This window comes from Ranitomeya variabilis, chromosome 1 (genome assembly GCF_051348905.1).
Source record: "Ranitomeya variabilis isolate aRanVar5 chromosome 1, aRanVar5.hap1, whole genome shotgun sequence".
NCBI classification, from domain to species: Eukaryota; Metazoa; Chordata; class Amphibia; order Anura; family Dendrobatidae; genus Ranitomeya; species Ranitomeya variabilis.
The window spans coordinates 1,149,179,375-1,149,205,945 of NC_135232.1; the positions used below are offsets into that span (position 1 = coordinate 1,149,179,375).

A 26,571-nucleotide genomic window follows, 5' to 3' on the forward strand; every position below is an offset into this window, starting at 1 on the left:
GAGAGGAGCTGCCAGACTGGGGGCCCTGGTTCCTGAAACAGATCCTCTGAGACCTATCTTCAAAAAAGCGTGCTCTGCTTGAAGGGGCGGAACCGGAAGCAGACGCACTCCAGAGGCGGGGATTTCACCCGCGGCCTAGTACCAGCAAAAGCTGGGGACTAAATTTCCGATGCGAGGCTGCCGGAAGACCCACCGAAAGCAGAATTTCCCCCGCCGACCCGGACCTGCCAGACGATACAGGGGGAGAGGTGTGCGCATGGAAGCGCCAGGAAGAGCCCCCTACTCCTGCAATGGATTCCAGCCTCAGGTTAGAGAGAGGGCTGGGTAAAGGACAGTGCAGGCACCCTAGCTCCATCTTCCCTTCAGGCGACGAGACGAGGGACCATCCGCCTCCTTCCATCACCGCAGTCTTAGCATTGGTGATGCAGTGGGGGCCGCACGGACTGTCATACAGTATGCCTCTGTACAGCCTAGGGTTTCTATACCTTAGGGTGGTCAGGGCTGAGTCCGGCATCTTGTCCCACGTTGCGGGAGAGGATACGTGGAGGCGACACTCCACATGCTCGCCCGTTGTTAGTTTGGGGAGATCGGACCCCTTCAAAAGGGTCCGTCGCCCCTGTCTCATCTTCATGGTAAAAAAAAAAGAGAAAAAAGGTCTGGGGGAAAAAACAGAGATTGTGCCTCCTAAAGACACTAAGCATGAACTGGATTAGCCTGATGCCAGTGTCAGGGTGTATACGGCGGAGGAGGAGCTGACTTTTTTTATGTTTGCTTAGAGTCAGCCTCCTGGCGGCAGCAGCATACACCCACAGTCCTGTGTCCCCCAATGAGACGAAGGAGAAATGAGCAGTCAGCCAGCCCCCTCCATACACATCATTGATCATGTGACGACAGAGTAAATGCTGTCCCCTGATGAGTACAAGCAAAAAAAGCGATACCTTCCATAGTTGAACTATATTGGTAATTTGCATAATTGGCTATTAAATGCATATTAATGGCTTAACTGCCCTTTATGTCAAAATCTGATAACCTCATCTCCCACAATAAGTTAGAACTGCTTTCAGTGCACATACCGGTCTCATATGTCCAGGAACTGTCACGATCACCCTGGTCTGAAAGTTGCTAATCTCTATTTCTTACTGAGCAAATTCTCTTCTTTAGCATTATACAAGAACTACGGGTGCTGGAACTTCCTTTCCTTTAACTTTTAAGCCTCCATTGCACTTGCCATTGTCCAATAATTATCCTACCTGAACTAAAAACCTGTATCTCCGTTATGCCTGTATGCAGTCAGAGAGAGGAGATAAAGACATGCCACCTCTTCATGTACAGAGACAGCGCTGCTCCTCACTTCCAATATAGAGACAGAGACCAGCCCCAATCTACTATCGAGAGACAAAAACACCCAGACTTCAAGTAGAGAGCTGAAGACCCACCCTCACATCCTACAGAAAAACAAAAACCTACTCCCACATCATAGAGAGGCAAAGACCCAAACCCACGTGTATCCACTTCCTACACTTTTCAGAGAGTTAAAGACCCACCCCACATCCTAAAAGAGACAATGACCGACCTACACTTCCTGTAGAGAAACAAAGACACTCCCATTTCCTGTAGAGACAAAGATCCACCCATATTTCCTGTAAAGAGACAGAGACCCTCCCCATTTCCTGAGGAAACATAGACATGTCCACTTTCTGTACAGAGACAAAGACCCTCCCGACTTCTTGTAGGTGACATAGACCCACCTCCACTTACTGTGGAGAGACAAAGACCTACCCACTAACTGTAGAAGACATAGTCCAACTCCAAATTCCTGTAGAGAGACATAGACCCACTACCACTTCCTTTAGAAATAGACCCACCCTCACATCCTGTGGTGAGACATAGACCAAACCCCACTTACCGTGGAGAGACATAGATCCACCCTCACTTCCTGTGGAGAGACAAAGACCTACCCACTAACTGTAGAAGACATAGTCCAACTCCAAATTCCTGTAGAGAGACATAGACCCACTATCACTTCCTTTAGAAACAGACCCACCCTCACTTCCTGTGGAGAAACATAGACCGACCCCCACTTCCTTTAGAGAAAGACCCACCCCACTACCTGTGGAGACACATAGACCCACCCTCACTTCCTGTAGAGAAACATAGACCTACCACCACATCCTGTAAGACATAGACGCACTACCACTTTCTATAGAGAAACAAAGACCCACTCCTACTTCCTGTGAGACATAGACCCACTCCCACTTGCTGTAGAGACATAGGCCCACCCCTACTTCCTGTGAGACATAGACCCACCCCCACTTGCTGTAAGAAATGTAGACCCACCCCACATCCTGTAGAGACGTAACCCCACCCCACTTCCTGAAGGGAGACAACACCCCTACTTTCTGCAGAGAGACATAGACCCTCTTCACTTCCTGTAGAGACATAGACCCTTATATTGAGCGCGAGGCTCTTTTTCTAATACGTTGAGCGAGATTCCGTATTGTAGAACACCAGCGTTGATATCGCTGTCAGTGGCCTACTGCAGAAGGACACAGTATTCTGTGAGTCATGTTGCGTCTCTTAAAGCAGAAGAAGTCTGTGCCCCACAAGTTAGATGAGGATGCTGTGGAAGTCAAGGCAATAGTAGAGTCACGGGAGGGAAAGAAGGCAGTCAGGAATGTTGAGAGATTGTATAAGCATGTAGGATTGCCCTCGTCAGGGAGATTGCAGCCGGCTATGTGGTATAACCTCATAGAGAACAAACGAGGCATGTTGAAAGATAAAGGATTGTTAGAACAAGCGCAAGCTCCTCTGCGAGTTGCGCGAGGCTTGAAGAATGAAGGATGAAAATAGGTTGATGGAGAGGAAGGATCAGACAATGTAGAACCCGTGTTTGGTTATAAAATGCCTTTGAACTGTGATCTTACAGATTGTAAAATGGCCGCCGTGCCACTGATGATGAAAATGCAGTCCCAGCCACCGCCCTGTAATGGCGGGACGAGCTCTCCAGAAGCGTAGGTGTGTCCTGTTTGTGTTGTGCAGAATCCAACCTGGGTGGAAACCTGCCGTGTGTGTGCGTACGGACCGTCCTTGGGCTCCGCCCAGACCACGGAGGATCATAGGAAAGTTTTGTAGAAATTAAGTCTGAAAACTGCTGTAATTTGTTACTTTGTAGAAGATATGGAGCTTTTATCAGTGCTGTGTAGGAGAGGGGAGGAGGGAGCGGACCGCTGTGAGATTTCTCCTCTTTCCTCATCTGTGCTACGAGCTTAGAGAAAGGGGGGCAAAGAGCTGGGCTTCGCTTCTCCCTCTTGCGCTGAGGAATGCAGTGATTTTTCTTATCTCCGTGTTACTGGATGGGAGGGGGTGAGTGAGCCCCTGCGCGACCTGCTTGAAATTTCTCCCTTCGGTGCTGTGGGCTAGAGACAGGGGGGCCATGTATTGCATTCTAAGTTTTCTCTGTCCTTTGTTTAGTACACGCTGAGAGATTTATGTTTAAAGCAATAAGTACTGTATGAAATTGGAAGTGAAATAGACCTGTGCCTAGTCTTAGAGGAAAACTTGTAAGTAATTGAAAGATTGGTAAAAGATTTACCTGCTTATATATATAGCAAATTGAAGATCAACAGGGGGGGGCTCCCTGTTAGATAATATGGTCCCTCCCCAGGAAATTAAGACTCTACTCCTGACTGTAAGCCCTGTGCCCCTTAAAGCCAAGGCACCAATATATATATATCCTGGACTGCCGAGAAGTTCTATGGGCGTCTTATGGTAGTATTTAAAGATCTGGGATTTTCACTCTAACAAAAAGCCCATTCATACCTTTTTGTAGTAGACCCGATATTGAGATTTCCACTCCGGATGATGCATTGAAAATAGTAAAGAGTTTTCAAAAGAATTTAGCCCAGCAGGAAAGGAAAGGGGTTAAATCAGCAGCTCACTCACTGGCCCCCACTGCAGCTGCAGGTCACAGCTATGTTCCTTATCTCTATGTAACAGAGTTCAGCCTCTGCCCTCCCCCCACCTTACAGGCAAGTCCAGCCTCACATTCCAATACGCTTTTAACCCTGTATGGGAATCTCACTCCCTCCCCAGCTTCGTTATGTCAATTTTCAGACCAAGAGCTTGTTTTAATCGGTGTAAATGGCAGACCCCCCAGCCCGGAAAGGCCCCTACATCTTCCCGTGAAACCTTCACACTTACAAGGCCAGACTTTCCAGGAATCTGAAGTTTGGTTTCCCTGTCATTCACGCTACTACATCACACCTCAGGAATCCCAGGTTCTTTTCTCAGTGGGGTATGGGGACATACTTACCCACCAGGTGGGAGCCATAGTGAACCCAGCCAATTCTACCCTGTCACATAGAGGTGGTTTGGCCCAACAGATAGCTAAAAAGGGAGGCCCAGTCATAGCCCAAGAGTGTCAGGCCTACCTTGCCACTTATGGCCCCTTGCATCCAGGAGACGCTATGTCCACCCAAAGAGGGAATTTGCCCTGTGATATGGTGTTACACACTGCAGGCCCCGTATATGATTACAAGACACCCGAGCACTGCCGTACAGTATTGCAGACTGCCTTGCAGACAGAGCTCACCTATGCAGGACATGCTACAGGTGTGCTGATTCAGTTTTATGGAGACAAACAGAGATCTGTTGCTTATTACAGCGGCCGCCTGGATACGGTGGCAAGAGGAAATCCCTTATGTGTTTGGGCTGTGTTGTCTGTCCAGCTGTTGCTACACAAATCTTCAGAGATTGTTTTGGATTACCCACTGATGGTCCATACCCCACACAATGTATATAGTATCCCTGACCAGGTACAATCTAGCCACATGTCCATGGCTAGACAGCTGCGACTTCAGTGTGCTATTCTCATGCTTACTAATGTGACTTTGAAAAGGTGCACTGTCCTAAACCCCGCTATTTTTCTCCCAGTTCCTATGGATCCAAAGGGGGGAGGAGTAGGTGACATGAAAAAGGAGACTCTTTTTCTTTCTAGAATGGATCCAGAGGAACAAGATTAGGTTTCCAAACCATATGATTGTCTAGAATTGATGTCTTAGGAAACGGCTGGCCTCCTTACTGTCTCTAGTGTGCCCATTCTAATGCTGATTCTGAGCTTTTTGTAGATGGATCCCGTCACCAAGATGACCAAGGATGCTACTGTACCAGATATGCTGTGGTCTCAGAACATGAGGTAATCAAGGCAGAGTCAATGCCAGCTCATATGTGTGCACAAGAAGCAGAGCAAACTAGCAGAAGGTAAGACTGTAAATATCTACACTGATTCCAGGTATGCTTTTGGCATTGCACACGATTATGGGCCTATCTAGAGAGCCAGGGCTTTCCTGACAGCAAATGGCCACCCCATTAAACATGCTGAGGCAGTCCAGCAACTTATGAATGCACTACAGCTTCCCACCCAAGCAGGCATCATAAAGGTAAAGGCACCTACCAAAGGCACTGATGAACGGACAAAGGGTAACGCACTGGCAGACCAGGCTGCCAAGAAAGCAGCAAGCACTCCTGTAGCCTCTCAAGTACATCACCTAGACACCCCACCATCTCCACTTGTGTCAAAAGACATCTTAGCCCGGTTACAAGAACAGGCAAGTAAGGAGGAGAAAGATAGGTGGCAAAAGATAGGGGCTTGCTCTGATACCGTCACTGGACTATGGGGGAGGGGTGAAAAGGTCTGCCTACCACAGGTACTGTACCCAATGATGGCACAGGTTCTGCACGGGAATGTGCACCACTCGAAGACGGCCATGTGTGACACCCTACAGAAACAATGGATTGCCCCCGGGGTTTTCCACCTGCGCAGAAAGGCAGGTACAGAGCTGCATGATATGTGCCACACATAATCAGAGTAGGACAGTGAAAACCCCATCCAAACACACTCCCCGGCCCCTTTACCAATTCTAGAGACTGCAGATTGATTATATTCAGTTACCCAGGGTAGGGACGTATGAGTATGTGTTGGTCTGCATTGATTTATTTTCAGGTTGGCCAGAAGCCTACCCAGTTGCCAAAGCTACGGCTAAGACAACGGTGAAGAAACTGATGGCTGAGATCATATGCAGGTATGGAGTTCCTGAAGTCATTGAAAGCGATCGGGGTTCCCATTTTACTGGAGAGATCATGTCAGAGGTAATGGTAGCACTGGGAGTAAGTCAAGCATTGCATACTCCATACCATCCGCAGAGTAGTGGAAGAGTGGAGAGACTAAATGGAACTCTTAAGCCTAAAGTCCAGAAGGCAATGACAGAGACTGGTAAACCATGGACAGAATGCTTTCCTCTAGCTTTGTTTTCAGTAAGATATACCCCAAACAGGAAGACAGGACTGTCACCGTATGAGATTCTGTTTGGCAGGAGCCCCAGTCTTGAATGTTTCTTTCCACAACAGTTGCAGCTCAAGTACCAGGACTTGACTAGCTATGTGCAGGCCTTACATGGACACCTTGCCAAAGTGCATTTAACTGTCTTCAGTTCTCTTCCAGACCCAGACAAGGTTCTTGGACACCATCCCTTTGTGCCAGGAGACCTGGTGTATGTGAAAAAGTTTGTGCGCAGAGATTGTCTCCAGCCGAGATTTGAAGGACCCCACACGGTGATCCTGGTCACCCCCACTGCAGTAAAACTTGAAGGAAAGAGCACCTGGATCCACGCCTCACACTGTAAAAGAGACCGAACCAGTGTTTAGTCACAGAAGTGACTGAAGGGAAATGTTGCTGTTGTTTTTGACCTTGGGACTGGGGGCCATCCTCGCCCCTACCTCTTCGGCCCTTAATGTAAATGAAAATACTAAGGTCCCACTATACTCTGGGTAAACCTGACAGCCCTGGTGAATATCTGGCGATTTGATTTCTGTGATGTAGTCAAGTGCCTCGAGACTCAACAGGTGGTAGAGGGAATCATCCAGTTTTATATATGTGTTACCAGAGATGACAACAATAACATATATATATTATTGGTCAGATGCTGCCTGGAATACGGGAGATGATTGGGGATATAAACCTAGTGAAGCCATGTTCTCCAAGGATGGGACGGGTAGGAGTCTTTGTGAGAGAATGCATCTAACAGCCCTTCTGCAACCACCTAGAGGCTGTAAATGGGGTAAAAGTTGTCACCCCCTCCTCCTAAATCTTGAAAGCCCCCAATCTGCTGATCTGCAGACGTTTGTACTGAGAAGGCATTATCATTATGTATTTAATGGTGGATACTATGGGAATTTAGGCCATATACAGCTCCAAGATATTAGCTTCAGACCAACCATGACCCCTGTTACCAGTACAGCTAAAGCAGGCCCAGGTGAGCGTTTGCAAAATGTAGTTAATGAAGTGATCCCCATTCCAGGTCTCAGTTGGCAAGAGGTTTTCTCCATAGAAACACAAACAGTCCTAAGGAAAAACCTATGGTTAGAATGGGTGAGATACAATGTAAGAGTCCAGAATATCTCTGTAGGATGTATTGCTTGTGCTGCTGCGAATACACATCTCTACACACATGCATTGCTTTTTCCTGATGACAACACCACTGCCTGTGTCATGAATCTGTTGAAAGGTCTGAAGCCCACTGACTGCCCAGATTATGTCCCACTGATTCATAAGGAACCCAGACTAAAGGTCCCAGGAGAAGTAACAGTATTAGCTGACAATTACACCTGCTATAATTCCCACGACACCACAGGTACACCAGTAGGGATCTTCGAGACAGGTTTCTGCAAAGAGAACAGTTCTCTAGATACTGACTTGCTAATTAAACATACACATTATATGTACGACATTTATTGGTTATGTGGAGATGGTAAGCTCCGTCCTAGGTTGCCTAATGCCTGGACAGGTCAATGCACCCTTGTTAAACTAGCTATGCAGTTCAAGATTTTACCTTGGGATCCAAAGACACCTGATGAACCTACCAGAAAGAGGAGAAGCCTTGATCAGCTCCACATGAGTTATGAAGAAGATCCACTGATATATATTAATGCCATTGGAGTGCCAAGGGGGGTGCCTGACCAGTTTAAAGCCCAGAACCAGATTTATGCCGGCTTTGCTTCTATAGTACCACAGATGCAGATTAATAAAAATGTTGAATGCATCAATAATATATATTACAGTGAACAAAGATTTGTTAATTATAGCTGTGATGCCTTTCAGGATATAGTTGAGGACTTGGGCCCTAACACTTGTATGACCCGTGCTCCAACCCGACCTAAGAGAATTAAGGCCCCGTCACACACAGCGACGCTGCAGCGATACAGACAACAATGCTGATCGCTGCAGCGTCGCTGTTTTGTCGCTGTGTGGTTGCTGGGGAGCTGTCACACAGACAGCTCTCTCCAGCGACCAACGATCAGGGGAACGACTTCGGCATCGTTGAAACTGTCTTCAACGATGCCGAAGTCCCCCTGCAGCACCCGGGTAACCAGGGTAAACATCGGGTTACTAAGCGCAGGGCCGCGCTTAGTAACCCGATGTTTACCCTGGTTACCAAAAAAAACAAACAGTACATACTCACCATCTGTTGCCTGTCAGGTCCCTTGCCGTCTGCTTCCCGCTCTGACTGAGCCGCCGTACACTGAGAGCAGAGCGCAGCGGTGACGTCACTGCTGTGCTCTCACTTCTCACTGTACGGCCGGCAGTCAGTCAGTGAGAGCAGGAAGCAGACGGCAAGGGACCTGACGGGCAACAGATGGTGAGTATGTACTGTTTTTTTTTTTTTTACATTTACGCTGGTAACCAGGGTAAACATCGGGTTACTAAGCGCGGCCCTGCGCTTAGTAACCCGATGTTTACCCTGGTTACCAGTGAAGACATCGCTGGATCGGTGTCACACACACCGATTCAGCGATGTCAGCGGGGCCTCAACGACCAAAAAAAGGTCCAGGCCATTCCGACACGACCAGCGATCTCACAGCAGGGGCCGGGTCGCTGGTACGTGTCACACATAGCGAGATCGCTACTGAGGTCGCTGTTGCGTCACAAAACTTGTGACTCAGCAGCGATCTCGCTATGTGAGACGGGGCCTTAACACTGAATATTGTCCAGACAAGATCACATGTAGTGATATAGGAAGCTGACACAGGATTGTGGTTGGTGGATAGTGGGGACATTAACTTTTGGGAGTAGGCTGACAGTAATCCTTTTGGGAAGGAGCTGTAGACCAGCATGTCATGTCGCCCCCCACCACCAGAGAACCAACCACATCAGGTAGGGTAAGACAGATACAGGAGTATTATCCCTGGAGGCCCTCTGACTAGCTAGCTATGCAAAAACAATTGGCTGACCCTGAGAACCAACCTTTCTCATTTTACAAACAAATAATGACAATATGATAGATGTATAAGTACACCTGGGCAGGCCTAGGTAGTTAGTGAAAGCAATCCCGACTGGCACCTTCGTCAATCAAGAAGTAGACCCACCAGAGTACAATGGTACTGATCCGGGGGAGATCCCTAAGTATATTCCTCTCAAGAGAGTAGACAAAACCCCCCATTCTCAGATGATGCTAAGAGATTTAGTTTAGGGACAGTGGGAGAACTCCATGTGAGGTTAGTGAAGGGTTCAGCTGCCTGGATGCCTCTCGCTAGGGGAGAGTTTCTGAGGTGTCTGGATGAAGAAATCCACCTCCCCTTTTCCCATCACATGGACAGTCTCAAAGGATCTTTCTTTAAGGGAAAAACTTAGTGTTTAGGGGGGATTGTCAAGGTGAAAATATATTTTCTTATATACCTTTTTGTACTTTTATATAACTTATACTGTGAAACAATAAGTTTTCCCTTGCTAATGCAAATGTACCGTATTTTCCGGCGTATAAGACGACTGGGCGTATAAGACGACCCCCCAACTTTACCAGTTAAAAAATAAAATCTTCTTAAAAGTTGGGGGTCTTCTTATACACCGTATGTCGTCTTATAGGGCCGGTGAATATGTGCCTTTTTGGGGGGGGGGAGTGATCCTGATGAGGACGAGGGGGCGTCTCACAAGAAAGTGAGTATCCCCCATTACCTTATCATAGCGCTGCAGCGTGGGGTCTCTGTGCTGGGAGCGGCTGCTGCTGTGCTGTGGCGGCTCCTCTTCTGCAGTGTGGGGCCTCTGGTGCTGTGGGGCGGTGGCGGCGGCGTATCTTCATGCAGTCGGGGCTCCTCCGGCATCTCAAAGACTGGAAGCCCCGCCGGCAACTCCATCGGTACAATGCGGTCAGGTGGCCTCCGGGAAAATGGCCGCTGCTCAGATTCAGATCTCGTCCCGAGATCTCGGGAGACGAGATCTGAATCTGAGCAGCGGCCATTTTCCCGGAGGCAGCTCAATAGGTGCGATGCGGTGGCCCGGCCGCTGGGGGCTGCGCATGCTCAGATTCAGATCTCGTCCCGAAATCTCGGGACACGAGATCTGAATCTAAGCAGCGGCCATTTTCCCGGAGGCCAGCGCATTGTACCGATGGAGTTGCCGGCGGGGCTTCCAGGCTGAGATGCCGGAGGAGCCCCGACTGCATGAAGATACACCGCCGCCGCCACCGCCCCACAGCACCAGAGGCCCCACACTGCAGAAGAGGAGCCGCCGCACCACAGCACAGCAGCCGCCGCTCCCAGCACAGAGACCCCACGCTGCAGCGCTATGATAAGGTAATGGGGGATACTCACTTTCCTGTGAGACGCCCCCTCGTCGTCATCAGGATCACTCCCCCCCCCACCCACCATATACACCCGGCGTACAAGGCGATTCCCGGCGTACAAGACGACCCCCGACTTTTAAGAAGATTTTCAGGGGTTAAAAAGTCGTCTTGTACGCCGGAAAATACGGTAACTGTATTAAAGATGGCTGCCAGTGTTCATTCTTCACTTTAGTTTAGAATCTGAAAGGTTAAAGTTTCATTTCTTCTGAAATCGAAACTTGGAAACAGAAAGAAGAGGAGGAATCCACCAGAAGACGTCCGACGAATCAGAAAGGGATTGAACACTAGACGTATACTGCTTAAACCCCGCCTATTGCATTCCTTTTTAGTACCGTGTATTTGGAAAATAAAGTTCAGTTGCTTTGACCGTGGCTGACACATATGGTCACATGAGCATGCACTGAGATTGAACCAGCTACCTGTCTGACTCATTCTTACCCGGTACCACATGCTTATAGTTTAATTTGGAATGACTGGTGAATGAGGGTATATTGTCGTTACGACCCCGACAGACCCACCCCTACTTCCTGTGAGACATAGACCCACCCCTACTTCCTGTGAGACATAGACCCACCCCTACTTCCTGTGAGACATAGACCCACATAAGGATGAGCACTTTGAGATGATTTCTTTAGAGGTAATGTAGAGGGATCAATGAAGACATTGTGGCAAGAAGTTAAAGTGAATAGTGCTGTTAGGTGAATGTTTTATGGTTTACTGTATAAATAATGGACTAGAATATCCCTTTAAGGTGGACCATTGAAGGTCATTATTAAATAGGCCATTCTCCACGACATGAGCCATTACCTCCTCGGACAGAGACTTCAGTTTCAGTAACCAGTCTTCCGCCTGCTCGAGCACCTCCGTCAGCTCACAGTCCTCGCGCTTGACCTTCAGCGCCGACTGGACGATCTGGATCAGGTTGGACCTCCGTAACCGGTAGATATAAAGGTCCAGGTGGGTGGCTCCAGGTAGTGATGGGACATCTGGTAATGGACAGCTGGCAGTAAAGAGAAGCAGAAAATGCAAAAGCTGGAATCCCATGAACTGATTTGGCTGATGAACTTGCAATCTGCCTATCTGGTGAATACACTGAAGGGTTTATCAATGCTATTATTGGCAGGCTGAGCTCACTGACAGATTCTTAGTTAACCCACCTGCAGCAGGCAATATTTAGTGCTACAAAGAGGCTATAGAAGGCAAAAAGTGCAACATTTTTAATAAAATCCAATGGCAAAACATTCTTTTATTTGGCCCAAAGTACATGAATTTAAGTAAAAATTATACCCCTGTAAATAATCTTTAATTCTGACTTAACTTAATGATAATCTATTGTCTACGCAATAATTAGCACCTTCCAAAGGATTGTGGGCTACAAAATAGGGGCACTGTGTACTCATTACATTGGGTAACACTAGAGCGCTGTCATGATGAACAAACTACTGTAGAAAGCGAAACGAATGGCTGCAATTAGTGTCAAGCAGCTGCTGCAAAAGCCAGTAATATTCTTGAGGTGTTCAGAGTGGCTCAGATGCAAGAGATCAAAATGTAATTCTGCCAGAACTGGTTACAGTCCGTTTTTTAAATACAATAAAAAAGGAGACACAAAAACAATCTAATAAAAGGCTGTAGCATTGTGGATGTTAGACTCTCTACCTAGAAGGGAATACTGGTCGTCTTTACTTCTGGGCCCCACCACACTCTGGGCTCTGGTGCTGACCGGCCTGTGCACTAAGATGAGCCACGTGGTCAGTTTTGGGATCGTTTTGGAGAAACTATATGCACAGGAGATGCTCCGAGCACCATGGGCAGGGCCGCCAAGACGGCAGCACTCTTCATCAGGTGGCTCTGTCATCCAGCTCTGCCCTGGCTGCCTTGATGTTTGTTTTTTATTTTAATATTGTGTGATGGCTATAATGTGTATGAAGGCTACTAAGGGGGTCAGCATTAATAGTGGGGGCTACTAAGGGGGTCAGCATTAATAGTGGGGGCTACTAAGGGGGCCAGCATTAATAGTGGGGGCTACTAAGGGGGCCAGCATTAATAGTGGGGGCTACTAAGGAGGCCAGCATTAATAGTGGGGGCTACTAAGGGGGCCAGCATTAATAGTGGGGGCTACTAAGGGGGCCAGCATTAATAGTGGGGGCTACTAAGGAGGCCAGCATTAATAGTGGGGGCTACTAAGGGGGTCAGCATTAATAGTGGGGGCTACTAAGGGGGCCAGCATTAATAGTGGGGGCTACTAAGGGGGCTCTCATAAATAGTAGGGGCTACTAAGGGGGCCCTCATAAATGCTGGAGGCTACTAAGGGGGCTCTCATAAATAGTAGGGGCTATTAAGGGGGCTCTCATAAATAGTAGGGGCTACTAAGGGGGTCAGCATTAATAGTGGGGGCTACTAAGGGGGCCCTCATAAATAGTAGGGGCTACTAAGGGGGCCCTCATAAATAGTGGGGGCTACTTAGGGGGCTCTCAAATAGTAGGGGCTACTAAGGGGGCCCTCATAAATGGTGGAGGCTACTAAGGGGGCTCTCATAAATAGTAGGGTCTACTAAGGGGCCCTCATAAATGGTGGAGGCTACTAAGGGGGCTCTCATAAATAGTAGGGGCTACTAAGGGGGCACTCATAAATAGTAGGGGCTACTAAGGGGGCTCTCATAAATAGTAGGGGCTACTAAGGGGGTCCTCATAAATGGTGGGGCTACTAAGAGAGCTCTCATAATTAGTAAGGGCTACTAAGGGGGCTCTCATAAATAGTAGCGGCTACTAAGGGGGCCCTCATAAATAGTAGGGGCTACTAAGGGGGCCCTCATAAATAGTGGGGGCTACTAAGGGGGCTCTCATAAATAGCAGGAACTACTAAGGGGGTCCTCATAAATGGTGGACGCTACTAAGGGGGCTCTCATAAATAGTAGGGGCTACTAAGGGGGCCCTCATAAATGGTGGAGGCTACTAAGGGGGCTCTCATAAATAGTAGGGGCTACTAATGGGGCCCTCATAAATTGTGGGGGCTACTAAGGAGGCTCTCATAAATAGTGAGGTTACTAAGGGGTCCAGCATAAATAGCATAAATAGTGGAGGATATTAAGGGAGCCTGCATAAATAGTGGGGCTACTCAGGGGCCATAAACAGTGATGGTTACTAAGGGGGCCTGCAAATACTGGTGGCTATTTGGAGGGCTTCATAAATAGTGAGGCTACTAAGGGGTCCAGAATAAATAGTGGTGGCTACTAAGGGGGGCAGCATTAATAGTGCGGGCTACTAAGGGGGCCCTCAAATCGTGGGGGCCTTCAGAAATATTGATGCTACTAAGGGGGCAAGCATAAATTAAGGGACATATTAAAGGGGCCTGTATAAATTGTAGGGGCTACTAAGGGGGACCTCATGAATACAATGGTGTGGGGACTACTGTGGGGGCAATTATACAGTGTGGGGAATTCAATGGGGCCATCGAACAATGTTGGGGCAATCAAACAGTGTGGGAGCTATGAAGCGGCCATTATACAGTGTGTGGGATACTGACGGGCCTGTACATGGTGTGAGGCGACTGTGGGGGCATCATACATTTTGGGGGCATTATACTGTGTATAGGAGAGTATCATGCTGTGTAGTGTGGAGCTGCAGGCCCATCATACTGTGCATGGGGGAGTTGTGGGAACATCCTACTGTGTATAGGGGAACTGTGGGCCCAATATATCTTATATAGGGGAGCTGTACAGGGGGGACTCTGGAAATAATTAAATGTTAAGGGGACACTTATAGTTATAGGGGTACTCAGGGCATTGTTCACGTAAAAGGGGCACACGGGGACATTATTATTTTCTAGGGGGTAAAATGCTGACACTATTTTTTAGGGCACCTACACAGGGGATTAATATATTGTAGAGGTCTGTTTTACCATCTAGAGGGCACAAAGGAGACATTAATACTATGTAAGGGGCACCGTGGTGGCATTATTACGTAGGGCAGTAAGAAGAACGCTGCTTTTGTGCAACACAGCAGGTGCAGTAATAGGGACACATACGGCAGCAGCGGCTCAGTATTGGGATATCAGGGGCAGTAATAGGGACACATATGGCAGCAGCGGCTCAGTATTGGGGTATCAGGGGCAGTAATAAGGACACATACGGCAGCAGCGGCTCAGTATTGGGGTATCAGGGGCAGTAATAGGGACACATATGGCAGCAGCGGCTCAGTATTGGGGTATCAGGGGCAGTAATAGGGACACATACGGCAGCAGCGGCTCAGTATTGGGGTATCAGGGGCAGTAATAGGGACACATACGGCAGCAGCGGCTCAGTATTGGGGTATCAGGGGCAGTAATAGGGACACTTACGGCAGCAGCGGCTTAGTATTGGGGTATCAGGTGCAGTAATAGGGTCACATATGGCAGCAGTGGCTCAGTATTGGGGTATCAGGTGCAGTAATAGGGTCACATATGGCAGCAGTGGCTCAGTATTGGGGTATCAGGGGCAGTAATAGGGACATATACGGCAGCAGCGGCTCAGTATTGGGGTATTAGGTGCAGTAATAGGGTCACATACGGCAGCAGCGGATCAGTATTGGGGTATCAGGTGTAGTAATAGGGACACATATGGCAGCAGCGGCTCAGTATTGGGGTATCAGGGGCAGTAATAGGGACACATACGGCAGCAGCGGCTCAGTATTGGGGTATTAGGTGCAGTAATAGGGACACATACGGCAGCAGCGGCTCAGTATTGGGGTATTAGGTGCAGTAATAGGGACACATACGGCAGCAGCGGCTCAGTATTGGGGTATTAGGTGCAGTAATAGGGTCACATACGGCAGCAGAGGCTCAGTATTGGGGTATCAGGGGCAGTAATAGGGACACATACGGCAGCAGCGGATCAGTATTGGGGTATCAGGTGTAGTAATAGGGACACATATGGCAGCAGCGGCTCAGTATTGGGGTATCAGGTGGAGTAATAGGGACACATACGGCAGCGGCTCAGTATTGGGGTATCAGGTGGAGTAATAGGGACACATACGGCAGCAGCAGCTCAGTATTGGGGTATCAGGTGCAGTAATAAGGACACATACGGCAGCAGCGGCTCAGTATTGGGGTATCAGGGGCAGTAATAGGGACACATACGGCAGCAGCGGCTCAGTATTGGGGTATCAGGTGGAGTAATAGGGACACATACGGCAGCGGCTCAGTATTGGGGTATCAGGTGGAGTAATAGGGACACATACGGCAGCGGCTCAGTATTGGGGTATCAGGTGGAGTAATAGGGACACATACGGCAGCAGCGGCTCAGTATTGGGGTATCAGGGGCAGTAATAGGGACACATACGGCAGCAGCGGCTCAGTATTGGGATATCAGGTACAGTAATAGGGACACATACGGCAGCAGAGGCTCAGTATTGGGGTATCAGGTGCAGTAATAGGGACACATACGGCAGCAGCGGCTCAGTATTGGGGTATCAGGGGCAGTAATAGGGACACATACGGCAGCAGCGGCTCAGTATTGGGGTATCAGGTGCAGTAATAGGGACACATACGGCAGCAGCAGCTCAGTATTGGGATATCAGGTGCAGTAATATGGACACATACGGCAGCAGCGGCTCAGTATTGGGGTATCAGGTGCAGTAATATGGACACATACGGCAGCAGCGGCTCAGTATTGGGGTATCAGGTGTAGTAATAGGGACACATACGGCAGCAGCGGCTCAGTATTGGGGTATCAGGGGCAGTAATAGGGACACATACGGCAGCAGCGGCTCAGTATTGGGGTATCAGGTGCAGTAATAGGGGCACATACGGCAGCAGCGGCTCAGTATTGGGGTATCAGGGGCAGTAATAGGGACACATACGGCAGCAGCGGCTCAGTATTGGGGTATCAGGTGTAGTAATAGGGACACATACGGCAGCAGCGGCTCAGTATTGGGGTATCAGGGGCAGTAATAGGGACACATACGGCAGCAGTGGCTCAGTATTGGGGTATCAGGTGCAGTAATAGGGACACATACGGCAGCAGCGGCTCAGTATTGGAGTATAAGGTGCAGTAATAGGGACACATATGGCAGGAGCGGCTCAGTATTGGGGTATCAGGTGTAGTAATAGGGACACATACGGCAGCAGCGGATCAGTATTGGGGTATCAGGGGCAGTAATATGGACACATACGGCAGCAGCGGCTCAGTATTGGGGTATCAGGTGTAGTAATAGGGACACATACGGCAGCAGCGGATCAGTATTGGGGTATCAGGGGCAGTAATATGGACACATACGGCAGCAGCGGCTCAGTATTGGGGTATCAGGTGCAGTAATAGGGACACATACGGCAGCAGCGGCTCAGTATTGGGGTATCAGGTGCAGTAATAGGGACACATACGGCAGCAGCGGCTCAGTATTGGGGTATCAGGTGCAGTATTAGGGACACATACGGCAGCAGCGGCTCAGTATTGGGATATCAGGTGCAGTAATAAGGACACATACGGCAGCAGCGGCTCAGTATTGGGGTATCAGGTGCAGTAATAGGGACACATACGGCAGCAGCGGCTCAGTATTGGGGTATCAGGGGCAGTAATAGGGACACATACGGCAGCAGCGGCTCAGTATTAGGGTATCAGGTGCAGTAATAGGGACACATACGGCAGCAGTGGCTCAGTATTGGGGTATTAGGTACAGTAATAGGGACACATACGGCAGCAGCGGCTCAGTATTGGGGTATCAGGGGCAGTAATAGGGACACATACGGCAGCAGCGGCTCAGTATTGGGGTATGAGGGGCAGTAATAGGGACATACGGCAGCAGCAGCTCACTATTGGGGTATCAGGGGCAGTAATAGGGACACATATGGCAGCAGCGGCTCAGTATTAGGGTATCAGGTGCAGTAATAGGGACACATATGGCAGCAGGGGCTCAGTATTGGGGTATGAGGGGCAGTAATAAGGACACATACGGCAGCAGCGGCTCAGTATTGGGGTATGAGGGGCAGTAATAAGGACACATACGGCAGCAGCGGCTCAGTATTGGGGTATGAGGGGCAGTAATAGGGACATACGGCAGCAGCAGCTCACTATTGGGGTATCAGGGGCAGTAATAGGGACACATATGGCAGCAGCGGCTCAGTATTAGGGTATCAGGTGCAGTAATAGGGACACATATGGCAGCAGGGGCTCAGTATTGGGGTATGAGGGGCAGTAATAAGGACACATACGGCAGCAGCGGCTCAGTATTGGGGTATGAGGGGCAGTAATAAGGACACATACGGCAGCAGCGGCTCAGTATTGGGGTATGAGGGGCAGTAATAGGGACATACGGCAGCAGCAGCTCACTATTGGGGTATCAGGGGCAGTAATAGGGACACATATGGCAGCAGCGGCTCAGTATTAGGGTATCAGGTGCAGTAATAGGGACACATATGGCAGCAGGGGCTCAGTATTGGGGTATGAGGGGCAGTAATAAGGACACATACGGCAGCAGCGGCTCAGTATTGGGGTATGAGGGGCAGTAATAAGGACACATACGGCAGCAGCGGCTCAGTATTGGGGTATGAGGGGCAGTAATAGGGACATACGGCAGCAGCAGCTCAGTATTGGGGTATCAGGGGCAGTAATAGGGACACATATGGCAGCAGCGGCTCAGTATTAGGGTATCAGGTGCAGTAATAGGGTCACATACGGCAGCAGCAGCTCAGTATTGGGGTATGAGGGGCATTATTATTATTAATCGTATGAACATATATTTAAACATCATATAAGAATACATAAATGATAAACAGTGATTGAAAAGAACAAAGGAGCAGAAATCAGAGTCGGATATCGAAATTTTCTATGTATGCAATAACATTGTCATTTCCAGTATAGAAATCATTCTTGTCACCAGTATAAGCTCTGAGGGGACATTCCTGGACAATGTGCTGAATTGTTTGACGGCCAGCTCCACAGTCACAGGCAGGAGAGTCAGATTTTCCCCACTTATGCATAAGATCTGCGCAGACACCAAAGTTTGTTCTGATACGATTCAAAGTGACCCAGGTTTTCCTTGGCAGATTGAAGCCTGGTGGTGGATTTTGAAAGTGAGGAAACGTTTGAGGCTCACCGTCTACTGCACTGACCCAAAGTTCACGCCATTTCTCTTCTAAATTGAAATCCTGTTAATACAGGGTAATTGCGGTTCGGATGGGTGGATGTCTTGATTTCAGTCGCTGTATTTGAACATCTTGGATATTTTGATGTATTGGGAGATTTTTATTATTCACTACTTTGATGTATTCTTTAAGTAGGAGCTTTTGTCTTCTCAGATTTGCAAGTGCGATATGGGTCAAGACAGGTAACCAGTGGACGGACGTAGGTCTGATAGCACCAGAAATTATGCGCATAGAGTTGTTCAACTGATTGTCGATTGCATTCACATGACAACTATTCAGCCATACTGGAGCACAATATTCTGCGGTAGAGTACACCAAGGCAAGGGTAGACGTTCTCAAGATAGGTGTGGAGGAACCCCAGGAGGATCCGCAGAGTTTCTGAATAATATTGTTGCGTGCTTTCAGTTTCTGTGCTGTCTTTTCCAAGTGAGATTTGAAGGTTAGGCTTCTATCAAGGATTATGCCTAAATACTTGGGATTGAAGTTGTGTTTGACAAGTTGACCTTCAAAACGTACTTTGAATTCTGTCTTAGCACTTGCGTTGTGTAAATGAAAGCAACATACTTCTGTTTTTGATGGATTGGGCTTTAGCCTCCATTGTCGAAAATACGTTCCCATTACACTAAGATCTTCTGTTAGAACCTCCTCTGCTTCCTCCATTGTTTTGCTCACTGTAGCAAGAGCCCAGTCATCGGCGTATCCAAATTTCCGTGATATTGTGTCAGGAATGTCAGCTAGGTACAAAGCAAACAGGAGAAGTACCAGCACTGATCCCTGGGCCAAACCATTGTTTAAGGTTTTCTTACAACTGGTTGAATCACCCATGATAAGTTGAAAGGTTCGATTTGCAATCATATTATTCAAGAGGTACATAATTTTCTTACATGGAATCACCTTCAGAAACTTATATAGAAGTCCTTCCCTCCACACAGTGTCATATGAGGCAGAAAGATCGATGAACGCCATTGAAACCTTCTTGTTCTTTTGAAATTCAGCTTCAATTAAAGTTGTCAAGGCTAAAACTTGGTCACTGCAGTTTCGAGCAGGTCTAAAGCCGGCTTGCTCTATAGGTATTGACTCAAAAATCTTTAAATTGACCTTGTTATAGATTAAGCGTTCTAACAGCTTGTAAAGGCAGCTCAATAAAGCAATGGGTCTACAGCTTGATGGATTATCTTCAGGCTTCCCAGGTTTTAACAATGCAATGATCTTGGCGTGTTTTAATTTACTGGGGACTTGAGCATTCTCCATGATATCTGAGAAGAACTTTGCCAACCATTTTTTCGCAAAAGGTCCACAATTTTTGAGAAATTCGGGATGAATCCCATCAAATCCAGGAGCTTTGTTACTTTTAGTATCAACAAGGGCAATTTCAATGTCACAAGTTGTAAAAGGACGGGAGTATTCTTCAGTTGATGCCACAGATGATTTTAGTAGCTTAAACTTATTTTTAACTTCTATGGTATGAGCTCGGTCTTTAGGGGTTCTTGAGGTGTTCACAATGTGTGCTGCAATTTGATTTGGAGTTACAGCATTCGTTTTCTGTTTTGCTTTACGGTTTCCTTCTAGTTTTCTTAAAAGAGACCACGCTTTTCTACTGGACCTTTTAAAGTCCAAGTTCTCAACTGTTTCCATCCATTTGGCACAACGTGCTGCATTCAGTTTGTTCAGCAACTCATCACCGATTTCACCATCTTCACTCTCAAGAAATTGTCTGTATAGTTGTTCACATTCCTCAGTCCAGCCTGGAATGTATTCTTTGCGGAAGCCACGTGGTATTCATTTCTTTGCAGCTTTAATAACAGCTTTACAGAACCGCTCATAGTTTTTACTGATTGGAGGTATCCAACCAATACACTTGTCAAGATGATCTGCAAACTTTTTCCAGTTGGCTTTAACAAAATTCCATCGAGGACGTGGGTACGAAGTTACAAGAGGAATGGATACTCCAACAGTGATGATGACAGGGCGATGCTGACTTCGAGGGAAATGTTTGAGAACACTCCGAGTTGTACATAAAGGTTGATTGTTTCTATTGCGTGATACGAAACATAAATCAGGGTTGTATCCTCTCTGCCAGGCTGCTGATTGGAAGGTTGGAAAATCCTTTGCATCAAAAACCAAGAATGTGTTGTGCACGTCAGACCAGTTTACCAGGTGCTCACCATTGTCGTCATTACTAGCATATTGTCAGAGCTCATGGTGACTGTTGAAACCTCCTATATACACGGTAGGATGTGGATGGACATGGATAACTTCAGTAGGCCATTGTACTGCAGGAGGCTTGTAAATATTAACAATTGTGATATCACCAACTTTAATCACATATGAGGGGCAGTAATAGGGACACATACGGCAGCAGCGGCTCAGTATTGGGGTATCAGGTGCAGTAATAGGGACACATACGGCAGCAGAGGCTCAGTATTGGGGTATCAGGGGCAGTAATAGGGACACATACGGCAGCAGCGGCTCAGTATTGGGGCATCAGGTGCAGTAATAAGGACACATACGGCAGCAGCGGCTCAGTATTGGGGCATCAGGTGCAGTAATAGGGTCATATACGGCAGCAGCGGCTCAGTATTGGGGTATGAGGGGCAGTAATAGGGACACATACGGCAGCAGCGGCTCAGTATTGGGGTATCAGGTGCAGTAATAGGGACACATACGGCAGCAGAGGCTCAGTATTGGGGTATCAGGGGCAGTAATAGGGACACATACGGCAGCAGCGGCTCAGTATTGGGGTATGAGGGGCAGTAATAGGGACACATACGGCAGCAGAGGCTCAGTATTGGGGTATCAGTTGTCATAATAGGGTCACATACGGCAGCAGCGGCTCAGTATTGGGGTATCAGGTAAAGTAATAAGGACACATACGGCAGCAGAGGTTCAGTATTGGTGTATCGGGGCAGTAATAGGGACACATACGGCAGCAGCGGCTCAGTATTGGGGTATCAGGGGCAGTAATAGGGACACATATGGCAGCAGCGGCTCAGTATTGGGGTATCAGTTGTCATAATAGGGTCACATACGGCAGCAGCGGCTCAGTATTGGGGTATCAGGGGCAGTAATAGGGACACATATGGCAGCAGCGGCTCAGTATTGGGGTATCAGGGGCAGTAATAGGGTCACATACGGCAGCAGAGGCTCAGTATTGGGGTATCAGGTGCAGTAATAGGGTCACATACGGCAGCAGCGGCTCAGTATTGGGGTATCAGGGGCAGTAATAGGGACACATATGGCAGCAGCGGCTCAGTATTGGGGTATCAGGTGCAGTAATAGGGACACATACGGCAGCAGCGGCTCAGTATTGGGATATCAGGGGCAGTAATAGGGACACATACGGCAGCAGCGGCTCAGTATTGGGGTATCAGGGGCAGTAATAGGGACACATACGGCAGCAGCGGCTCAGTATTGGGGTATCAGGTGCAGTAATAGGGACACATACGGCAGCAGCGGCTCAGTATTGGGGTATCAGGTGTAGTAATAGGGTCACATACGGCAGCAGCGGCTCAGTATTGGGGTATCAGGGGCAGTAATAGGGACACATACGGCAGCAGCGGCTCAGTATTGGTGTATCAGGGGCAGTAATAGGGACACATATGGCAGCAGCGGCTCAGTATTGGGGTATCAGGGGCAGTAATAGTGACACATATGGCAGCAGCGGCTCAGTATTGGGGTATCAGGGGCAGTAATAGGGACACATACGGCAGCAGCGGCTCAGTATTGGGGTATCAGGGGCAGTAATAGGGACAGATATGGCAGCAGCGGCTCAGTATTGGGGTATCAGGGGCAGTAATAGTGACACATATGGCAGCAGCGGCTCAGTATTGGGGTATCAGGGGCAGTAATAGGGACACATACGGCAGCAGCGGCTCAGTATTGGGGTATCAGGGGCAGTAATAGGGACACATATGGCAGCAGCGGCTCAGTATTGGGGTATCAGGGGCAGTAATAGTGACACATATGGCAGCAGCGGCTCAGTATTGGGGTATCAGTTGTCATAATAGGGACACATACGGCAGCAGCGGCTCAGTATTGGGGTATCAGGGGCAGTAATAGGGACACATACGGCAGCAGCGGCTCAGTATTGGGGTATCAGGGGCAGTAATAGGGACACATACGGCAGCAGCGGCTCAGTATTGGTGTATCAGGGGCAGTAATAGGGACACATACGGCAGCAGCGGCTCAGTATTGGGGTATCAGGGGCAGTAATAGGGACACATATGGCAGCAGCGGCTCAGTATTGGGGTATCAGGGGCAGTAATAGTGACACATATGGCAGCAGCGGCTCAGTATTGGGGTATCAGGGGCAGTAATAGGGACACATATGGCAGCAGCGGCTCATTATTGGGGTATCAGGGGCAGTAATAGTGACACATATGGCAGCAGCGGCTCAGTATTGGGGTATCAGTTGTCATAATAGGGACACATACGGCAGCAGCGGCTCAGTATTGGGGTATCAGGGGCAGTAATAGGGACACATACGGCAGCAGCGGCTCAGTATTGGGGTATCAGGGGCAGTAATAGGGACACATACGGCAGCAGCGGCTCAGTATTGGTGTATCAGGGGCAGTAATAGGGACACATACGGCAGCAGCGGCTCAGTATTGGTGTATCAGGGGCAGTAATAGGGACACATACGGCAGCAGCGGCTCAGTATTGGTGTATCAGGGGCAGTAATAGGGACACATACGGCAGCAGCGGCTCAGTATTGGGGTATCAGGTGTAGTAATAGGGACACATATGGCAGCAGCGGCTCAGTATTGGGGTATCAGGGGCAGTAATAGGGACACATACGGCAGCAGCGGCTCAGTATTGGGGTATCAGGGGCAGTAATAGGGACACATACGGCAGCAGCAGCTCAATATTGGGATATCAGGTACAGTAATAAGGACACATACGGCAGCAGCGGCTCAGTATTGGGGTATCAGGGGCAGTAATAGGGACACATACGGCAGCAGCGGCTCAGTATTGGGGTATCAGGGGCAGTAATAGGGACACATATGGCAGCAGCGGCTCAGTATTGGTGTATCAGGGGCAGTAATAGGGACACATACGGCAGCAGCGGCTCAGTATTGGTGTATCAGCAGGATGAGGAGTTTGTGCAGGTTGGGATTGTCACGATATTGTATGAAATATCAAATAAATTGAGTTTCTCTTGTTAGCCCAGGCTGTGGGTTACAAACCCCCCCTTCCCTTTCACTCAGCCAAGAGCTGCCTTGCCAATGTATGTGGGGGGAGTTTTATTGAAGAAAGGAATTTACGACCGGCATAGCTGCATTGGAAAGCTTTGCCAGCTAGAACTGGATTAGAAATCTTTCACCAGAAACACCATACAGACACCAGAAAGATCGCCATACAATAAGAGAAAAAAGAATGGATCTACCTGTGGCAATACATTTCTGTCTCCCAAATCATAGCATTATGGACATGAAATTACTTGTATTGAAAAGTAACTTCAAAACTCAGAGAGACAGAAGAGTCTGGGAATATAAACTGATGACAACCTTTGACACTCTAAATGCAGGAATGAATGTGTCACACGGATTTATGTCTTTTTACATCAACTAACTACAACTAAGGAACTTGCCCATCAGACCATGTGGGGTCATCACAACAGAGACCTTAATCACAGGACAATAAAACAATCCTTATCTAAGAATTGGCCCAATATTTATGGACGTAACTGTTTATCACCCATGGTAATTCTGCTTCATGTCACCTGGCTTATTAGTCCATGAGCCAAGAACCAAATTTGACGATATCGGTACCAAGCGGAGTGACTAATTCTCTTTGGTATTTTTAGGTAGATGCATGTCTGTAGTTTATTTTTTGATATGATAGCCCTTACATATACGTAGCTTATTAACCCCTTCAGCCCTAGGCCTATTTGTACCCAAGTGCCTAAGCCAATCTGACCTGTGCCACTTCATGGGCTAATAACTTTGGAACGCTTTCACCTATCCAAGCCATTCTGAGATTGTTTTCTCGTGACATATTGTACTTCACGTCAGTGCTAAATGGGAGTCAATATATTTTACCTTTCTATATAAAAAAATGCTAAATATTCGGAAATTTTGGAAAAATCGGCAATTTTTTAACTTTGAAATTCTCTGCTTTTTACAAAAATACTGATACCCCCCATAATAGTTATTAATTTACACTCCCCACATGTTTACTTCATATTGGCATCATTTTGAAAATGAAACCTTATTGTTTTACGACGTAATAGGGCTTATAGTTTTATGCGCAATTTTTCACATTTACAGCAAAACCCACTTTTCAAAGGACCAAGTCACTTCTGAAGTCACTTTAAGGGGCTTACATAACAGAAACCACCCATAAATTACCCCATTTTGCAAACTACACCCCTCAAGCTGTTCAAAACTCATTTTTAAAAACTGTTAACCCTTTAGGTGTTCCACAGGAATTTTAGCAGAATGAAGGCGAAATTTCAAAATTTCATTTTTTTTCCAGATATTACATTGTAATCCAATTTTACCTGCAACCTAGCAAGGGTTAACGGCAAACCCAAACTTGGTTACCCTAATTCTGCAGTTTATAGAAACACCCCACATGTACTCGTAAACTAAAGTATGGGCACACAGCACAGCTCAACACGGAAGGAGCGCTATGTGGTTTTTGGGTGGCGGATTCACTGGAAGAAATCTAGGGGGCCATGTCACATTTGAAGGCTGCCTGAGGTACCCCCACAGTGGAAACCCCAAAAAGTGACCCTATTTTGGAAACTACACCCCCAAGGAATCTTTTAGGGGGTATAGTGACCACTTTGACCCAACCAGTGTTTCACAGTAGTTGGAAACACTTGGTTGAGAAAATGGAAAAAGTGCATTTTTTACATGAAGGTGTCATTTTAGGCTCATTTTTTTATTTTTAAGAGGTGTACCAGCAAAAAATGCACCCCACTATTTGTTCACCAATCTCTCCCGAACACAACAACACCCGATATGTTGTCGTACACTGCAGTATTGGGGAACGGCAGGCCTCGGAAGGGAAGGAGCGCCAAATGACTTTTGGAGTGCAAATTTTACTGGAAGAAATCTAGGGGGCTATGTCACATTTGAAGACACCCTGAGGTGCCCCAACACACGCACACACACTGACACATACACGTTCTGTGTACACCAAAGCACGTACTGCTATCCTTTGCAGTTAAGTCTTTGACCGGCAATACAGAACTGATTCGAACTCTGAATCGTCTTGGCCACTGTGTGTCATATTCAATGGCTGAGGAGATCGATACAGCCCTTTGTATCCAGAAGTTGGAATGTTCAAAGGATGACATCCCAATGCCAGCAAGTATCTACCCAGGTGTGTTCACAACCCTGGCCTGGGATAACATTGACAGACTTGAGGAGACACTAAGTGGAGCAGGTACATCTCATAGAGTCAATGGCATTGCTGTTCAGTCCAATGTTGCATGCTCTGTGACAAAGAAAGTCCTGCCAGATGTAACCAAGTCGAAGAAAAGAAGCATAACTCTGACAGAATTAATGCTACCGATATACAATGTTGGGCAGCGGGGAGAGCCACCCAGGATTGAGACTTCGAATGTTAACACTACCAAGGAGGTCCAGGATTCAAAAACCAAAAACCATATCTGGCTTCTGGCTAGAATGTCAGACCATGAGGATCAGACCACCAGCAGTTGGACTGGGTTCAACATAAAAATCCGCAGCGACATTGTAGTGGCCCAGGACACTGTAAGCTACCTGCCCACTATCAATGCTCCTGCAACAGCCATGTCCACTGTGAATGAAGT

General features: G+C 47.8%; 1 protein-coding gene across 3 annotated transcripts in view; it reads right to left on the minus strand.

Annotated features, from left to right (window-relative positions):
• DYSF (dysferlin) overlaps positions 1-26,571 on the minus strand; it is a 441,189-nt gene that overhangs the window by 238,829 nt on the left and 175,789 nt on the right. For all 3 annotated transcript variants that reach the window (XM_077280344.1, XM_077280346.1, XM_077280345.1), the window contains exon 23: positions 11,481-11,673. In XM_077280344.1, the coding sequence (XP_077136459.1) occupies positions 11,481-11,673 (193 nt within the window). The remainder of the gene's footprint in view (positions 1-11,480; positions 11,674-26,571) is intronic.